We start from the raw sequence: 17,417 nt of genomic DNA on the forward strand, positions 1-17,417 counted from the left end.
GCCACCAATTCAAGTATTTCTGCCTCCAGACTCACAACCTCCACATTTCTGGCCTTCTTGGTCTCAGCTATTAAAGATAGAGCCTGACCACGAATAACAGTTTTGAAGGCCTCCCACAGGGACACAGAGGACAAAACAGACCCCTCATTCTCCAGGAAGTAGTGATCTAGGTACTTTATCAGGCTGCTACGGGTCTTGGGGTTGCGCAAGTACCATGGATTGATAGGGGCGATCCGCCCGCAGCGTGTATCCCCGTATCAAAACTAAGCCACAAAGGAGATTGATCAGAAATGCCTCGGGCCAAGTGTCTGATCTCCCTAACGTAGGAAGACTGGACAGCAGGCATAAGGATATAATCAAGCCTGGATAGACTCCCATGAGCCCCGAGGTGAAAGGTATATTGACATTGCGTCGGATGCATTAACCTCCAGCAGTCCACCAGACCAAAGGTGTCTATGAACCCACCAAGCCAAGATTGGGAAGTGGGAAGAGTCCTGAGAGGGTGGCGATCCAGACCGCCTGAAAGCACAGAATTAAAATCCCCACCCATGAGGAGAAGACTGTAAAGGAGGTCCAGCATCATCCGGCCAACATCCGAGAAATTAGAGGTCTGGAGACCCGGGGGAACATATACAGTAACCAATGAAAGAGTCTTACCCTCCCACCTACCAGTGAGGGCGGCGTAGCGCCCTCTGTCATCAAGGATGACATTATCAATCTCTAGGGAGAGAAGACCGGATCAAAATACCAACCCCTCTGGAACCAGTGGTGAATCCAGCGTGAGCAACCAATCGGTAACCCCACCTATTCAAAGCATGACACATATTTCCCACCAAATGCGTCTCCTGCAGGAGTACCACATCAGGAGACAAACGATGCAAATATTGCAGTACAACACCCCGTTTTATACGATCCCCCAATCCATTGACGTTCCATGACACCAACCTCAACCCACTACCCCCCATCCCCACAAGTGATGCATAAGTCACCCCACAAAGAGCCGGACACCTGACACAAGGAAAAAACCAATACGCCGCCTTGAGAGAAAAAAGCACACACACAAACGGCTCATCCCACCACCCCAACCAACGCCCGTTACAACTCCCCCCTCCCTGCACCCCTGCAGTAGACTAAGAAGCCACCCCAACATGCAGTGTGCCTGTCGCCCTAACAACCCCATTCTACAAAAAGACCCCGGAGGAGGAAAGAGGCCCGTCACCACCCGCCACCCAGACGTGGACAACAATGAAACATACTATAAAAAGAAATAGAACCCAGCTGAGAAATGTCGAATGTTCGGAGGTCAAGGACCGAGAAGTCACTTCTGTGTAGGCTCACCACTCTCGGCACCGCCAAAAGTGCTCCGTCCGATCGCCTCGGGTAGTCAGGGAATCCAACCAGTCACTAACATTGTCCGGTCGATCGAAAAAGAAGATCTGCTCCTCATACTCCACTAGAAGCCTAGTAGGGAAAAGCATTGCGTACTTTAGACCCAGGTCCCGAAGGCGTCGTTTTACCCCCTGAAAAGCCATCCTTTGTCTCTGGACAAGTTGAGTGAAGTCCGGGAAAAAATTGACAGAGGAGTTCTCAAATTTTACCGGACCGTGCACTCTCGATGCCTGCAGGATCGCATCTCGGTCTCTGAAGTGGAAAAGTTTTGCGATAATAGGCCGCGGAGGGGCGCCCGGCTTGGGCTTACCACCCGGAACACGATGTGACTGCTCCACTGCAAAAAACTAGCTGAGTCCAGAGGGGGAAAGATGGTTCAGGACGAGATCCTCGACCAGGAGATCCACTGAGTGAGGCTCGGAATTTTCTGCAACACCTATGACGCGAATGTTGTTGCGTCGCGCCCTGTTCTCAAAATCCTCCAGCCGGTGGGACATCAAGTCATTGGCCGATTTCAAATTGCCAAATTCTGTTTGGAGGTCCGACACATCGGCCGTGAGGCTGGAAGTCTTCAGGTCCAATGACTTCACTTTCTCATTGGTCTTGGACAGGTCGGCCCTGATCAAGGTGACATCAATGACGACCGTGTCGATTTTACGAGCCAGAGCCTCATATTGCTGGCCGATGGTCTCCTTCATATTGGAGATGGCGCCCATAATGTCCTGCAGGGACAGATCAACAGGAGCGGACGGGTCCTCTTTGGCATCCTCTGGGGTACGACTGGAGAGTCCGGGGGATCCTTTGGATTGAGTGTATCGATCCATAACATTTGTCTGGACCGGTCCCCCATGAAGAGGTGTCTTTGTCTTCCGCTTCTCAGCATCACCCCTGCCAGCCATGTTGGAAGATGCGCCCCGGAGGGGCCCGTGAGACCTGGTGAAAATGGCCGCTGGTGGGCCGGGCTCCAACAGACCACAACGGCTGGCTCGTACGGCCAAAACAAAGTCACAAAGTGATCCAAAAGGCTGTGATGTTAAAGCAGTGCTTGCATTAAATGGAGGCTGGACTGGCCCCCCGCCGAGCGAAACGGTCTCTCAATCAAACCGTGCCGGGATCCAGAAACGAAACCGAAAGTTGTGATGGGGCTACCAAGGAGACCCCCCTGCCGTTGTTGTTCAACATCGCCCATGATCCACAAGTCGCCCAGTCCCCGGCTCGCCTCCAGGTGGGCCCAAAAAGTTCAGATCGATGTAGTTTCGGTTGCCCAAGTCCGATTTAAGTTTTGAAAAGAGTTATGGACCCAGCTGAGGTTCATCTCAAGCAATCCGTCCAAGAAATCAGGATATAGTCAGGATAGATTGCAAAGGGTGGCGAGGGTCCGGGGAGCCCTGTGCTCACGCGCCCATCTTGGATGCGCGCTAAGCTCCTCCTCCTCTTCTTTTACTGTTGATTGATTGCCCAGCCAACACATGTTTCATCTGGGGAGGAACCCCAAGACTTCTTCAGGGCTATGAAGCCAAGCCAGGCGGTGTCTAGATTCTCTGAGCTGTTAGCATGTCCGTCCTGACAATCTAACAGGAGTTTGATGAGATCCGCCAGAGTACAGGGTCCTGGATGCGGAACTCTGTGGTGGAGCCAAGAGTATGCTTCACTCTAAGCCTGTTATACTTCCGTCCCGGCTGGGAGCTAATGAATACGGAGTGGGGAGAAGTCCGGCGTGGGGGACTCTCTGTGCATGCCCCTGGGGGCAATTCTGAAACAAATGAGTACGCTTTCAAAGTTGACGACCGCAACTATTGGGACTGGCCCTCTACAGACCACATTTGACCAAAACCCTTCCCTCTGCTTGCATCATTAGATTGATGATGGCCAAATATTTCAATTTGGGTTCTGTCTTGCAGAAAGAAGAAGCTATAGTTGAGCAGTTTTGGTGTTGAAACAGAAATGTGTGATTATGGTGTCAAAGACAGATAATGAGCTAAGCGAACATGGTAAGCAATCACTGCTTGAGTCCTGGATCACCAGCATTTTATTTAAGTAACTTCTGACATGTTTTTAGTGCTGGTTAGTTGGTTGAAACAGGATTAGCAGTTGTTCAGGGACTAAGTGCTATGTGACATTTTTGCTGTTGAATGATTGCATTTTCAGGATAGATACCAGGTATTGGGCACTTGATTGAAACTGTTAAAATCTTAGGCTAGAGATGCATATTATTTGTGTTGATTCACTTTTGTTGTTGGTGATGCATGGAGTATGTGATTGTCGTTATGTGAAGTATTCCCTTCCTCTGCAATCCTCAATCAGAAAGGGACTATGACCTCAAGCTGAATGAAAACACCCACTCTCCTGGTGGAAGGCCTCTATGTGCACTGATCCCTGAAGTAAAGCAGAGAACCCTACTTCCATATCCTTATGGTTGAAAAATTCCTTTCAACAGGAAGGTTTAAATTAAATGTTCTTTTAGGGCTATTGTAGGGTTTATTGACATGAGGTGGTGAAGCACTCGTTGTTTAAGGATCACATGCGTAAATGTTATCTGTAGATGTAGTTTTTGTTGAGAGGGTGTTTCCACAGCAAGGCCTGTGTATAGTTGTTAATCCCAACGTTCTATTTGGGACTTCATTTAAAACATGTACCAAGGTAACACTGAGTGGTTTATTCTCTTTTGCAGACCAAGGGAGCCTCAACTCCTTTTAATGATGAAGAAAATGAAAGGCTTGATGTTGAAGCTCTGGCTAAGAAGTTTGAAGAGAAGTATGTAAGTGTTGTCCATGGATTCGCATGTTAAGTCTGTAAGGCATTTAAAAGAGAACTCTGTGTGCCACAATTGTTATCACTTCCTTCCTTCCTCTTGTGTGTTGTGTCGTTAGTAATATCTTTTTTAAATGCTTGCAACACGTGCAAAACTTATCTTTGTACGTTTACTGCTATTCATGAATTTTAATTCAAACCAGTGCATGCCCCGGTACACAGAATTATTAAAAAACTTTACAGCAGCATTTTAAAGTGCCTAGAATAGGATCCACTCAAAATGCAAGAGAACAGTTCAGTTTACTGTCTTTCATAAGCTTTTATGGGTTTCATAAATATATTGTTGCCACTTGCCAGATGTTTAATCCCGCTTTTTGTGGCTTCTAATGGCAGTATGTATAAATTAAGTCACTTTTAAATTGATAAACCACCTGTGATTTTTAGATTCTCAAGGCTCCCTGTAGACTCCTTCAGGTGGTCAGTACCATTCAACAGTTGAGTTAGAATCTCAGAACATGTTAGTGTGATCGGAAGAGAGCATGATAGGTACTCTGTGACTCTTCATTTTAAGGAAATTCATAACAGTGAGTTTACGATAATTAGGTTTTGCATGAATTTTGTATGTTACCAGATAATCCACTTGGGAGGAAAGGTAAGTGCAAATTATTTCAATTACAATCATAACTTCATTTTGAACTAATAAACCTTATGGACTTAATCTGGGTGATGATCTCCATTCTTTAAGGCGGCTAAAGTTAGGTTTGTCTCCTGAAACTGAATTTGGGTAGGGTCTCCTAGTGACCTGTGATTATATCAAAACTTGTAATTCCTCAATCTTTCTTGTGCTATTGACTGGGGTATTTATTATATCTTTTGTATTTCTTCTCACTATTTGTGGTCTACATGAACTTTAATTTATGGAATATTGCATATTCCCTATATGAGTGTTGTATAAAATATTCATTCATAATGTTTGAAGCTCCTTACCCATTGATTTCAGGGATATTTTATGAATAGATTGTCTTTGCAGTTTTTACACGTTATCTGTTATCTTTGCTACATCAAGAAAAGTGTTTAGGTTATGAATCTATATAACTTGATTTTTTTTAATGTTTGTATTCAGATATATATATATATATATATATATATATATATATATATATATATATATATATATATATATATATATATATATATATATATATATATATATATATATATTACGTCTCACAAAGCCCACTTAGGAGAGCCCACGCAGATAGCAATATTTCGTTTTTATTGGGAAGTTGCAGCACAGCAAAAGCAAGTTTGTTCCAGAAGAATTACACAGCCTGACGCGTTTCATGCTTCACACAGCATTTCTTCAGAGGCTAGAGTCCTTGTGAAGTGAAGCACTCGGCATTACAAAAATAGTCTCACCAGCTGCCCCAGTGGGCGTTGGCTCTCGCTTGGCCTGCTGGTTGTTGTAGTGCCGACAATAAAACTCCAGTGAGTTGCTTGCACTCGACAAACTTTGGACAAGAATTAAAAACCAAGTGGTTCTGGAAAAGAGTCCCGCTCTCACCATGTTGTGTCATGTTGCCTCCCAAACGGCTAATCTGCCTGCAGTGCTGCCTCAAGTGAAAAGCAGCGCAGTCCATCCATCCATGGCAGGTCTCTCCCACGACCGGGACCGGCCGTCATTTAATTACGTCTCACAAAGCCCACTTAGGAGAGACCTGCCATGGATGGATGGACTGCGCTGCTTTTCACTTGAGGCAGCACTGCAGGCAGATTAGCCGTTTGGGAGGCAACATGACACAACATGGTGAGAGCGGGACTCTTTTCCAGAACCACTTGGTTTTTAATTCTTGTCCAAAGTTTGTCGAGTGCAAGCAACTCACTGGAGTTATATTGTCGGCACTACAACAACCAGCAGGCCAAGCGAGAGCCAACGCCCACTGGGGCAGCTGGTGAGACTATTTTTGTAATGCCGAGTGCTTCACTTCACAAGGACTCTAGCCTCTGATGAAATGCTGTGTGAAGCATGAAACGCGTCAGGCTGTGTAATTCTTCTGGAACAGACTTGCTTTTGCTGTGCTGCAACTTCCCAATAAAAACGAAATATTGCTATCTGCGTGGGCTCTCCTAAGTGGGCTTTGTGAGACGTAATTAAATGACGGCCGGTCCCGGTCGTGGGAGAGACCTGCCATGGATGGATGGACTGCGCTGCTTTTCACTTGAGGCAGCACTGCAGGCAGATTAGCCGTTTGGGAGGCAACATGACACAACATGGTGAGAGCGGGACTCTTTTCCAGAACCACTTGGTTTTTAATTCTTGTCCAAAGTTTGTCGAGTGCAAGCAACTCACTGCAGTTTTATTGTCGGCACTACAACAACCAGCAGGCCAAGCGAGAGCCAACGCCCACTGGGGCAGCTGGTGAGACTATTTTTGTAATGCCGAGTGCTTCACTTCACAAGAACTCTAGCCTCTGAAGAAATGCTGTGTGAAGCATGAAACGCGTCAGGCTGTGTAATTCTTCTGGAACAGACTTGCTTTTGCTGTGCTGCAACTTCCCAATAAAAACGAAATATTGCTATCTGCGTGGGCTCTCCTAAGTGGGCTTTGTGAGACGCAATTAAATGACGGCCGGTCCCGGTCGTGGGAAAGACCTGCCATGGATGGATGGACTGCGCTGCTTTTCACTTGAGGCAGCACTGCAGGCAGATTAGCCGTTTGGGAGGCAACATGACACAACATGGTGAGAGCGGGACTCTTTTCCAGAACCACTTGGTTTTTAATTCTTGTCCAAAGTTTGTCGAGTGCAAGCAACTCACTGGAGTTTTATTGTCGGCACTACAACAACCAGCAGGCCAAGCGAGAGCCAACGCCCACTGGGGCAGCTGGTGAGACTATTTTTGTAATGCCGAGTGCTTCACTTCACAAGGACTCTAGCCTCTGAAGAAATGCTGTGTGAAGCATGAAACGCGTCAGGCTGTGTAATTCTTCTGGAACAGACTTGCTTTTGCTGTGCTGCAACTTCCCAATAAAAACGAAATATTGCTATCTGCGTGGGCTCTCCTAAGTGGGCTTTGTGAGACGTAATTAAATGACGGCCAGTCCCGGTCGTGGGAGAGACCTGCCATGGATGGATGGACTGCGCTGCTTTTCACTTGAGGCAGCACTGCAGGCAGATTAGCCGTTTGGGAGGCAACATGACACAACATGGTGAGAGCGGGACTCTTTTCCAGAACCACTTGGTTTTTAATTCTTGTCCAAAGTTTGTCGAGTGCAAGCAACTCACTGGAGTTTTATTGTCGGCACTACAACAACCAGCAGGCCAAGCGAGAGCCAACGCCCACTGGGGCAGCTGGTGAGACTATTTTTGTAATGCCGAGTGCTTCACTTCACAAGGACTCTAGCCTCTGAAGAAATGCTGTGTGAAGCATGAAACGCGTCAGGCTGTGTAATTCTTCTGGAACAGACTTGCATTTGCTGTGCTGCAACTTCCCAATAAAAACAAAATATTGCTATCTGCGTGGGCTCTCCTAAGTGGGCTTTGTGAGACGTAATTAAATGACGGCCGGTCCCGGTCGTGGGAGAGACCTGCCATGGATGGATGGACTGCGCTGCTTTTCACTTGAGGCAGCACTGCAGGCAGATTAGCCGTTTGGGAGGCAACATGGCACAACATGGTGAGAGCGGGGCTCTTTTCCAGAACCACTTGGTTTTTAATTCTTGTCCAAAGTTTGTCGAATGCAAGCAACTCACTGGAGTTTTATTGTCGGCACTACAACAACCAGCAGGCCAAGCGAGAGCCAACGCCCACTGGGGCAGCTGGTGAGACTATTTTTGTAATGCCGAGTGCTTCACTTCACAAGGACTCTAGCCTCTGAAGAAATGCTGTGTAAAGCATGAAACGCGTCAGGCTGTGTAATTCTTCTGGAACAGACTTGCTTTTGCTGTGCTGCAACTTCCCAATAAAAACGAAATATTGATATCTGCGTGGGCTCTCCTAAGTGGGCTTTGTGAGACGTAATTAAATGACGGCCGGTCCCGGTCGTGGGAGAGACCTGCCATGGATGGATGGACTGCGCTGCTTTTCACTTGAGGCAGCACTGCAGGCAGATTAGCCGTTTGGGAGGCAACATGACACAACATGGTGAGAGCGGGACTCTTTTCCAGAACCACTTGGTTTTTAATTCTTGTCCAAAGTTTGTCGAGTGCAAGCAACTCACTGGAGTTTTATTGTCGGCACTACAACAACCAGCAGGCCAAGCGAGAGCCAACGCCCACTGGGGCAGCTGGTGAGACTATTTTTGTAATGCCGAGTGCTTCACTTCACAAGGACTCTAGCCTCTGAAGAAATGCTGTGTGAAGCATGAAACGCGTCAGGCTGTGTAATTCTTCTGGAACAGACTTGCTTTTGCTGTGCTGCAACTTCCCAATAAAAACGAAATATTGCTATCTGCGTGGGCTCTCCTAAGTGGGCTTTGTGAGACGTAATTAAATGACGGCCGGTCCCGGTCGTGGGAGAGACCTGCCATGGATGGATGGACTGCGCTGCTTTTCACTTGAGGCAGCACTGCAGGCAGATTAGCCGTTTGGGAGGCAACAAGACACAACATGGTGAGAGCGGGACTCTTTTCCAGAACCACTTGGTTTTTAATTCTTGTCCAAAGTTTGTCGAGTGCAAGCAACTCACTGGAGTTTTATTGTCGGCACTACAACAACCAGCAGGCCAAGCGAGAGCCAACGCCCACTGGGGCAGCTGGTGAGACTATTTTTGTAATGCCGAGTGCTTCACTTCACAAGGACTCTAGCCTCTGAAGAAATGCTGTGTGAAGCATGAAACGCGTCAGGCTGTGTAATTCTTCTGGAACAGACTTGCTTTTGCTGTGCTGCAACTTCCCAATAAAAACGAAATATTGCTATCTGCGTGGGCTCTCCTAAGTGGGCTTTGTGAGACGTAATATATATATATATATATATATATATATATATATATATATATATATATATATATATATATATATATATATATATATATATATATATATATATATATATATATATATACACACACACACACACACATTTGAAACTATTGAACGTCGATGTGCAAATGTTGTTGTTCATTCTGGTATAGCTTACCCTTGATTGTTATTAAATAAAATGAGTACTTTTTGGGAGGGCCTGGCTAGCAGCCCGTGGAGTATCATTGGCTCCACTCAGCTCTCCACCAACAACACCAGCACAATTCATCCTGAGCCAGTGGCAGGTTTTGAGTTCCCTAAACGTAGAGTGGAAACAAAAGATAGGCTGTAGAGCCTGACAACATCGTAAGGCTTGGTGAGAAATGCCAAGGAGAAGCAGATTGTTGGCAGAGACTGCCATGAAACGATGGGCAAAATAGCAGGTGTATCAACCTTAAGCATTCAGACACTGCCCTGTACAGTGGGTCCATGGACTAATCTTATATTATGTTATTTTAATTTATAGCACGCACAGATACTCATGAGTGTCAAGGTGCGATACCAGCAAAGGGGAAAAGTGTCTGATTAAGCGAATAGATGTGTTTTCAAATGTTTCTTAAATATCACCGGGTGCTGAAAATTACGTAGGACAAGGGGCAGAGCATTCCAGGCAGCAGCCACCTTCCTTGTCAGTGAGTTACCTCCAAGCCTCTGGTATTTGAATCGAGAAACCTGCGCAAAGCGGAGGAACATGGAGCGCAGCTGTCTGGATGGAGCATAAAAAGAAAAGCGTTTTTGTAGATATAGTTGGCCAAGCCCATGCAGCGCTCTGTGAGCCACAACCAATGATTTGTACTTAACCTGTTTCGCAACGGGGAGCCAATGCAGTGAATGTAGATGATGTTGCACACTGCTTCTGGTAGAGATATCCAGAAGTAGTCTGCCCACCGCATTTTGGACAACCTGCAGCTTTTTCAGCAGGTAACCCGAAATGCCAATCTATAATGCATTGGCATAGTCCAACCGGGACAAAATGAGTGCGCAGGTCACAGTTTCTCTCGCTGCCTGGGGTAGAAGAGGGAAAAATGTCCCCAGAGTTTTGAGAAGGCCCAAACAGTTACTGGCCAGCTTCTTAATATGGTATTAGAAAGATAAGCTCTCATCAATCCATACCACCAAATTCTTGGCAGGTTTCCCTAGAGAAGTTGGCACCAGGAGCTCAGGAGGTCAAGGAGCTTCTCGGAAATTAAGAGGAAATGTCCTGAATAGGAGAATTTCGGACTTCTCCTCATTGCACTTTAGCTGTGCAGCTGCCAACCATTTAAAAATGGATGAGAGGCAGTGATGGACTGAAGAAACTGACTCATCATTGTTGTCTCAAGTGAATAGCAGCTGGGTATCGTCAGCGTAGGCCATCACCTTGGCTCCCAAGCTCTCTGCCAAGTAGACTAAGGGTGTAACATAAATATAAAAAAAGGGGGCTAACACAAGACCCCTGGGGCACTACCGTGGACACAAACTGTGTAGAGGAGGAGCACGGGGGCATCCAGATCTGTTGGGCCCAATCTTCTAAGAAGGATCTATGCCAGTTCCAGGCAGTGCCCAGCACACCTATCTCGGTGAGTCGTGAGAGAAGAACAGAGTGGGGGACCGCGTCAAACGCCTCAGAGAGGTACAACAGGATCAGTGCTGCCCTCCCGCCGGCGTCCATACACTCCCAAATAGCCTCCACAACCTCCACCAGGATCGACTCTGTGCTATGGGCAGCCCGAAACCCAGATTGTGCAGGGTGCAAAATACCCTTTCTCTCAATGAACTCAGTGAGTTGATTATTGACAACCTTCTCACACACTTTAGCCAGCCCCGGCAAAAGGGAAATAGGTAGATAGTTTCCCGTATTGAGGGGATCAAGTGAGTTTTTTTTATAATTGGCAGAATCCTGACCTGCTTCCAGCCCGCTGGAACACTGGCTGTCTGGAGAGGTAAATTCACAATGCTATTTACCTCTGCGTTGATAGTTTCTGCTGCTGCGGCAACCAGTCTAGGAGGACAAGGATCAGAGGGTGAGCCAGATTTTAAGCTCCTAATAATTTTCAGAGAGTCCTGTAGATCCACTGTCTTGAAGGCGTCCATCCAGTGTTCGGCCCTGGGAGTTGGAGCCCGGACAGATACCACAGTCTCTGTATCACCGTGTGAAAAGGCCGCTTGAATAGTGCGGATATTATCCAGGAAGAAATTCGATAAAGTATTTCACCAGGTTTCAGAGGGTAGTAGCACACTAACAGCAAGGCACACACATTAGAGAGGATATTAAGCACCACCCAACTTCAAACTGTGGTCACTTATACAGAATACTGATGTAAAACAGTTTGTGCCACAACCCCCTTTTGTAATACTAATTGCAATAATTACCACCCATTGTGATGAAATAAGCCTGGAGCCTCCCTACTTACCTTGTACTTGTCCCTGAAACCGCACCGCCGACTCTCGACACCAATAGAACACCTATGCTGGAAAGAGAAAAAGGATTCAAGGAGGGAAAACAACACTAACAAAGGACTGTCATGATTTTCCACGGAGGGGCAGAGTTTCCATTAATGAGGGCAAATCCAGAAGAGGAGGAGGAGGATAAAAGGATGCCAAACCAGGATCGACGAAAAGCTAGGAGGAAACTGGAAAGGAAGAAGATGGAGAAACCACGGAGCGACCCAGCGAGAAGCCATCAAAGTGGAACCAATGTGTTGGGAGACGCTGTTGGCCTGGACGAGATTCCTGACTCCTGGAGTAAGGAGTGGTGGACACTGCCAGAGGATGCTGGAAAGCCAGTGCAACTTGGGAGAGTTGCAGTATAGCGGGTGACTGTCGAAGTCGAAGATTTGTGTGACTATTTAGGAGGGGGAGGAGGGAATTGAGGTAGGATTGAGCTCAGAGGGTTACTTTGTTGTTTTACGCTGATTGGGAAGTCTACAAATGTCCTAGGGGTTATATTGGTACACCCAGCCTTGCATGGTTTAGATATTGGCACAACGAACCTTGCCTCGTAAAAATGCGGGCACAAATCTTTGGGAGACATGAGACCTTGATTCCAAATGATGTTAACCTGGCTTGTATCCTTAGCCCTTACAAGAAGGGGAGGAGGTCTGAGGCCTGCAGGAACAAGGTTGATTGTGGGTTAGATCTTTTCAAACCAAATAGGTGCATGCTATCCTCGTCCCCAGGCGCAACCTTCCCTAAATAAAAACTTACCCAAGTTGTAAAGGCACACATACGGGTGTGGTGATGGATAGAAAGGAGCATATCCTAGCACACACTTACCACTATTTTCTCATTTCTTTGAGACTCTGGATGGCGCCATCTTGAGAAGAAGATCCTGAGGAAGGAAAGAAGACAAAGCTAGGACTGATTAAAGACGTGGCACCTGCTACCTTTAGGCCCAACAAATTATTTACGCAAAATATAAAATAAACAGCAGCATTCAGAACTATGTTCAGCCTCCACATGTATATATATCTGCCCAGCCCTCTAACAGGTGGTGTCAGAAGTGGGATCTGGCGATATGGAGACTATGGTCAACAAAATGTCAGAGAGTCAAGAAAAACTAGAGAATATTGTGGGAAAATGCCTAGCGGTAACGACGGAAGATAGAGAAACCCTCCACAAAGCATTACAAGGCCAAACTCAGACCCTGGAAAGCTCGCTGGTGTTTTGGGACAGCAAAGGGACCGTACGGCCTCACCCTCTGTTGTATTAAAGAAGTATGTTGGAGGAGAGGATACTGGCTTCTTTTTCAATAACTTTGAGCGCAAGGCTCAGGCTGCAGCCTGGCCCCCAATTAAGTGGCCACAGTACCTAGGCCTCTCAGTTATCCATCGACCTCCAGACTGCCTACCAGGCTGCTAACCCAAGGGAACCACTGCCTATTGCAAAATTAAGAGAAGTATCCTCGAACGATTAGGGGTAGACGAGGAGGCCTACCAGATTAAACTGCAACAAATCATAGAAGGACCACAAGAAGCACCACAAGCCCTATACAAGTGCATCAAAGGTATGACTGATCAGTGGTTACAACCTCTCACTGCCTCAAAAGAAGACATTCTGGAGAAAATATGTTTGGAACAGTATCTCACCTCACTTCACCCCCTATACAGATGTGGGTCTGTCAGCATGCTCAACCAACCCTAGAAAAGCAGTAGACAGAGGGAGTGCTTTTAGTCGGTCTCATGAGCTGCAGAGGAGATGGGTGGACTCCAATTGGAGACATCCAGGAGGGGGTAGTCAAAGACTCCAGAGACCCCCTCTGACCAAGAAGCCAGATACCATGACTGTGTTACCTTGGCCTATATCTAGACCTAATCCTCTAGGTCCGCAATATTTCCTGTTTGGCGGTTTTGGCCACAATACTTTTATTTTTTGCCACCGAAGGAAGAAACCATAGATATAGGAATGGTTAGGACTCTGTATTGCTCTCCCTCGGAAGCTAGACCTCCCTATCATTGTCGCATATCTGTGAATAGTAAACCCGTTGCCGCCCTCTTGGATACAGGGTGTCTGCTGAGTGTGATGTGCAGTGGTGTAACGAAACTTGAGGGGGCCCCCTTGCAAGGTTTGTGGATGGGCCCCCTCCGAACTCAATTAGGGGATATCTGCCCGGGGTACTGTGCTGAGGGAGGCCCCCTCACAACGAGGGCTGCAGGGTACTATGTTACGCCACTGGACAGGCCCTTCAAGGGTTTGGGGCCACCCTGTGCCGCAGGGGCCTGCATTAAGTCTTTTTTTGGTGGGCGTAAATTTCACTGCTTTATAATTTTGATTCCAACCCCATGCCTCTTTTATTCACCCCCAGAAACTCCCTGCCCATGTATCTCACTCTTTCAGGTTCTTTTTCCGTATCTCCTTTCTTTTTTGTCACTGTTTTTTTGTCTTTTTCCTTTCTCCTTCTTTCCCCCTTTTGTGTTTTTCTCTCTTTTGCTCTGGATCACAGACTGATGGAGAAAAATAAATGCTGGTCCTCAAGCATGAATACCTGTGGGACCCATCGGTTCATATTAAGAACTAGAAATACACTTTTATTTTTCTATCCCTTTTAGGTGACATTTAGGCACCAATATGTCTTATATTTGTACCTAAAATCAGCATTTAGCACTTGTACACTTGCATTGAATTTTTTTTATGTATCTTGGATAATCCTTTTATAGGTTTATCTTCTTCTGGGTCGATTTTTATCTCAGGCTGCCAGAATATAGCAAAGCTGCTATCCAGAATAAGTACCTCTTTCACATTAGATTTTGTTTTTAATATAATTTTTAAAATAACTTTGTTTGCCATACGCTGACGTGCCTCTTCGGACCTGCTGCTGGGGATCCTTTTGGGACGCGATCCTCTTTGCCCAATTCAACGCCGCACCCGGTCTCTCCCTGCCGCCGCAGCAACTCGAACTCGTGCGCGGCCGCAGTGGGGGGAGGGGGGGAAAGGCAAGGGACACAACAGACTACACCTCCCAGGTGCCCTTGCGGCCAGAGTGCCGCTTCCAGCGGAGTACGCGCCAGGAGGCGCTTTAAATACGAACTTCCCCTTGGTGGAGCGGGGACTTTGTTTGCCATACGCTGACCTGCCTCTTTGGACCTGCTGCTGGGGATCCTTTTGGGATGCGATCCTCTTTGCCAAGTTCAACGCCGCACCCGGTCTCTCCCTGCCGCCGCAGCAACTCCAACTCGTGCGCGGCCGCAATGAGGGGGGGGACCGAGGGGCACAACAGACTACACCTCCCAGGTGCCCTTGGGGCCAGAGTGCCGCTTCCGGCGGCGTACGCGCCAGGAGGCGCTTTAAATACGAACGTCCCCTTGGTGGAGCGGGGACTTTGTTTGCCATACGTTGACCTGCCTCTTCGGACCTGCTGCTGGGGATCCTTTTGGGATGCGATCCTCTTTGCCCAGTTCAACGCCGCATCCGGTCTCTCCCTGCCGCCGCAGCAACTCCAACTTGTGCGCGGCTGCAGTGGGGGGGACCGAGGGGCACAACAGACTACACCTCCCAGGTGCCCTTGCGTCCAGAGTGCCGCTTCCGGCGGAGGACGCGCCAGGAGGCGCTTTAAATACGAAATTCCCCTTCACGCCGCGGGACACGCGCGGGCGGCACCGAACTAAGCCCGGGCAAAGGGCGGGCCATCTGTGGCCGTCCGCGGACGGAGGAGGACGGGACGGGCCACCCCCCTAACATCGTGATATCCATGACCCAACAGTATTGGTGTTTATTTTAGATTCTCATTCGTTTGTATTGATTTGGGGTAGGGGGTACACTATACTGGCTTTTGAAGGTGGTTCCTATCCCGCGAATAATGACTAAAATTATTTGAAGGGGTGGTGGTGTTGGGACATTGGACGCATTTCTTAAACGGGCTGAAGTGGAAATTAACAAGGAGATAGCACTAGTAGAGAGGAGACTCTCACTAGAGCCATTACAAAGTCAAAATTCTAACCCTGATTTAGCCGTGGCCCCAGATGCTTCCGATAATATATGTCCTGACCCTGGTGCTGGTACCGCCCTCCCTGGACGACAGTGAGGGCGTTTTACAAATTTCAAACTCAGATGGTTCATCTATATCTAGCCCCACACCCTCCCCTCCCTCTACACGTACTAGGCAGTCACGACCACCTCCTGGGGCTAGAAAGAAAGACCAACCTATGAAGATAAAAGCTCAGTGTTGGACCCGGCCTTGTGGCGTGGTTCCACTCCTCCCGCATGGCGGGCCCTGGACGACATCGACCCCTGTCCTCCGGCCTGAAGCTACCCTCTCCAACCTTCACGAGAGCCGCCACTCATGGCGACCCCCGAGTCTCCCTCTCCAGAACATGGCGACCCCTACTCGCCCCACGCTGCTGGTCCGACCCCTATCCCGGGCCACCCTCTCAGGCCCCGACTCCATCTTGGGCCTTCCACGTCCGGGCCCCGTGGCCTCGGCCCGACCTCGGCCGCAGCCCCAGCGAAGCCCCGACATCGAGTCACCAAGATCCGACCAGGTGGTAAAACGGCCACTTGACGGATCAAGGAGGAGGAGAGTTTCGATGGCCCTCCAGTCGTCCCCGGAGACGAACTCACTATGGAACCCTGAACCCTACTCGGAGCCCTGCTGGCGCTGCCGCGGCCCGACCTCGCTGAACCATCTTCGGAGCCCTGCTGGCCCTGCCGCGGCCCGACCTCGCTGAACCATCTTCGGAGCCCTGCTGGCCCTGCGGCGGCCCGAACTCGCTGAACCATCTTCGAAGCCCTGCTGGCCCTGCCGCGGCCCGACCTTGCTGAACCACCTTCGGAGCCCTGCTGGCACTGCCGCGGCCTGACCTCGCTGAACCATCTTCGGAGCCCTGCTGGCGCTGCCGCGGCCCGACCCCGAGGAAACCCCCAGCTAGAGGATTGAGAGCTGAGCGCCGGGTATCCCGGTACCAGGCTGGTACCAAGACTGTCCCGCTACCCCCTTCCCACCGTTACTGAGACATTAAGGATCCCTCGATCCATTTGTACATATATCACTGAGATAACCTGCCTTGATTGCTGATAAAGACGTTACGAATCTATCCTTGTGGGGTGTCCATTTGTAGTGGTGTGATTGCTTACCCGTACCATTCTAGGAAAGGAACCTCGCCAGGAGGCCTCTCGACGGCGCTCAGCCAACTCCAGAAGGAGAGGTGGGTCTCGGGGTGGTCGGCCAGACAACCGCAGCCTCCCCCCTAGGATCGCCTTTCTAACATTGATGGCAGGCGGTGCGATCCGAGCCGACGCAAATCGTACAGAGAGTGACTCGCCCACTACTGACAGAAAAACACTACAACCATGACTACCAAGGAAACCAGACCGACCACGGAGTTCCAGAAGGAACGGTTGGAAGACTATAACCACAAAGAATTGAAACAATTCTGCAAGGACCTGGGCATCGCTACCACAGGACTAAGCACCAAGGACGATTTCAAACAGGCCCTACAAACATGGGTAGAGGCAGGAGCAACGCCACCCCAGAACGAAGACAACACGATCCTAGATGTGCACCCGGAAACCATCACAACCGCAGCAGAGGAAAGAAATACCAACGTAAACGCGGGCCTCTCCCACGAAGACCCCCGAGAGCGAGAAAGAAGCCGGCTCCACGAATTGGAGCTCGCCCGACTCCGTCTGGACGGAGAACTACAGCTGGCCGAGAAAAAGATAGCCCTTGAGCAACTATGGCTGCAAGGGGACCTGGAGGAGAAACGAAGGCAGAGGGACTTAGAGGAGAAGAAGCTCACGTTTGAGCACGAGTGTGGTTTAAAAGAACTTGAGATCAAGGCCAAAAA

The 17,417-nt window shown here is 48.6% G+C and overlaps 1 protein-coding gene across 1 annotated transcript in view; it reads left to right on the plus strand.

Moving 5' to 3' along the window:
• UBN1 (ubinuclein 1) overlaps positions 1 to 17,417 on the plus strand; it is a 753,548-nt gene that overhangs the window by 62,922 nt on the left and 673,209 nt on the right. The window contains exon 3 of the mRNA XM_086941332.1: positions 4,061 to 4,147. Coding sequence (XP_086797458.1) covers positions 4,061 to 4,147 — 87 coding nt within the window. The remainder of the gene's footprint in view (positions 1 to 4,060; positions 4,148 to 17,417) is intronic.

Source organism: Lissotriton vulgaris, chromosome 10 (genome assembly GCF_964263255.1).
Source record: "Lissotriton vulgaris chromosome 10, aLisVul1.2, whole genome shotgun sequence".
Classification (NCBI taxonomy): domain Eukaryota; kingdom Metazoa; phylum Chordata; class Amphibia; order Caudata; family Salamandridae; genus Lissotriton; species Lissotriton vulgaris.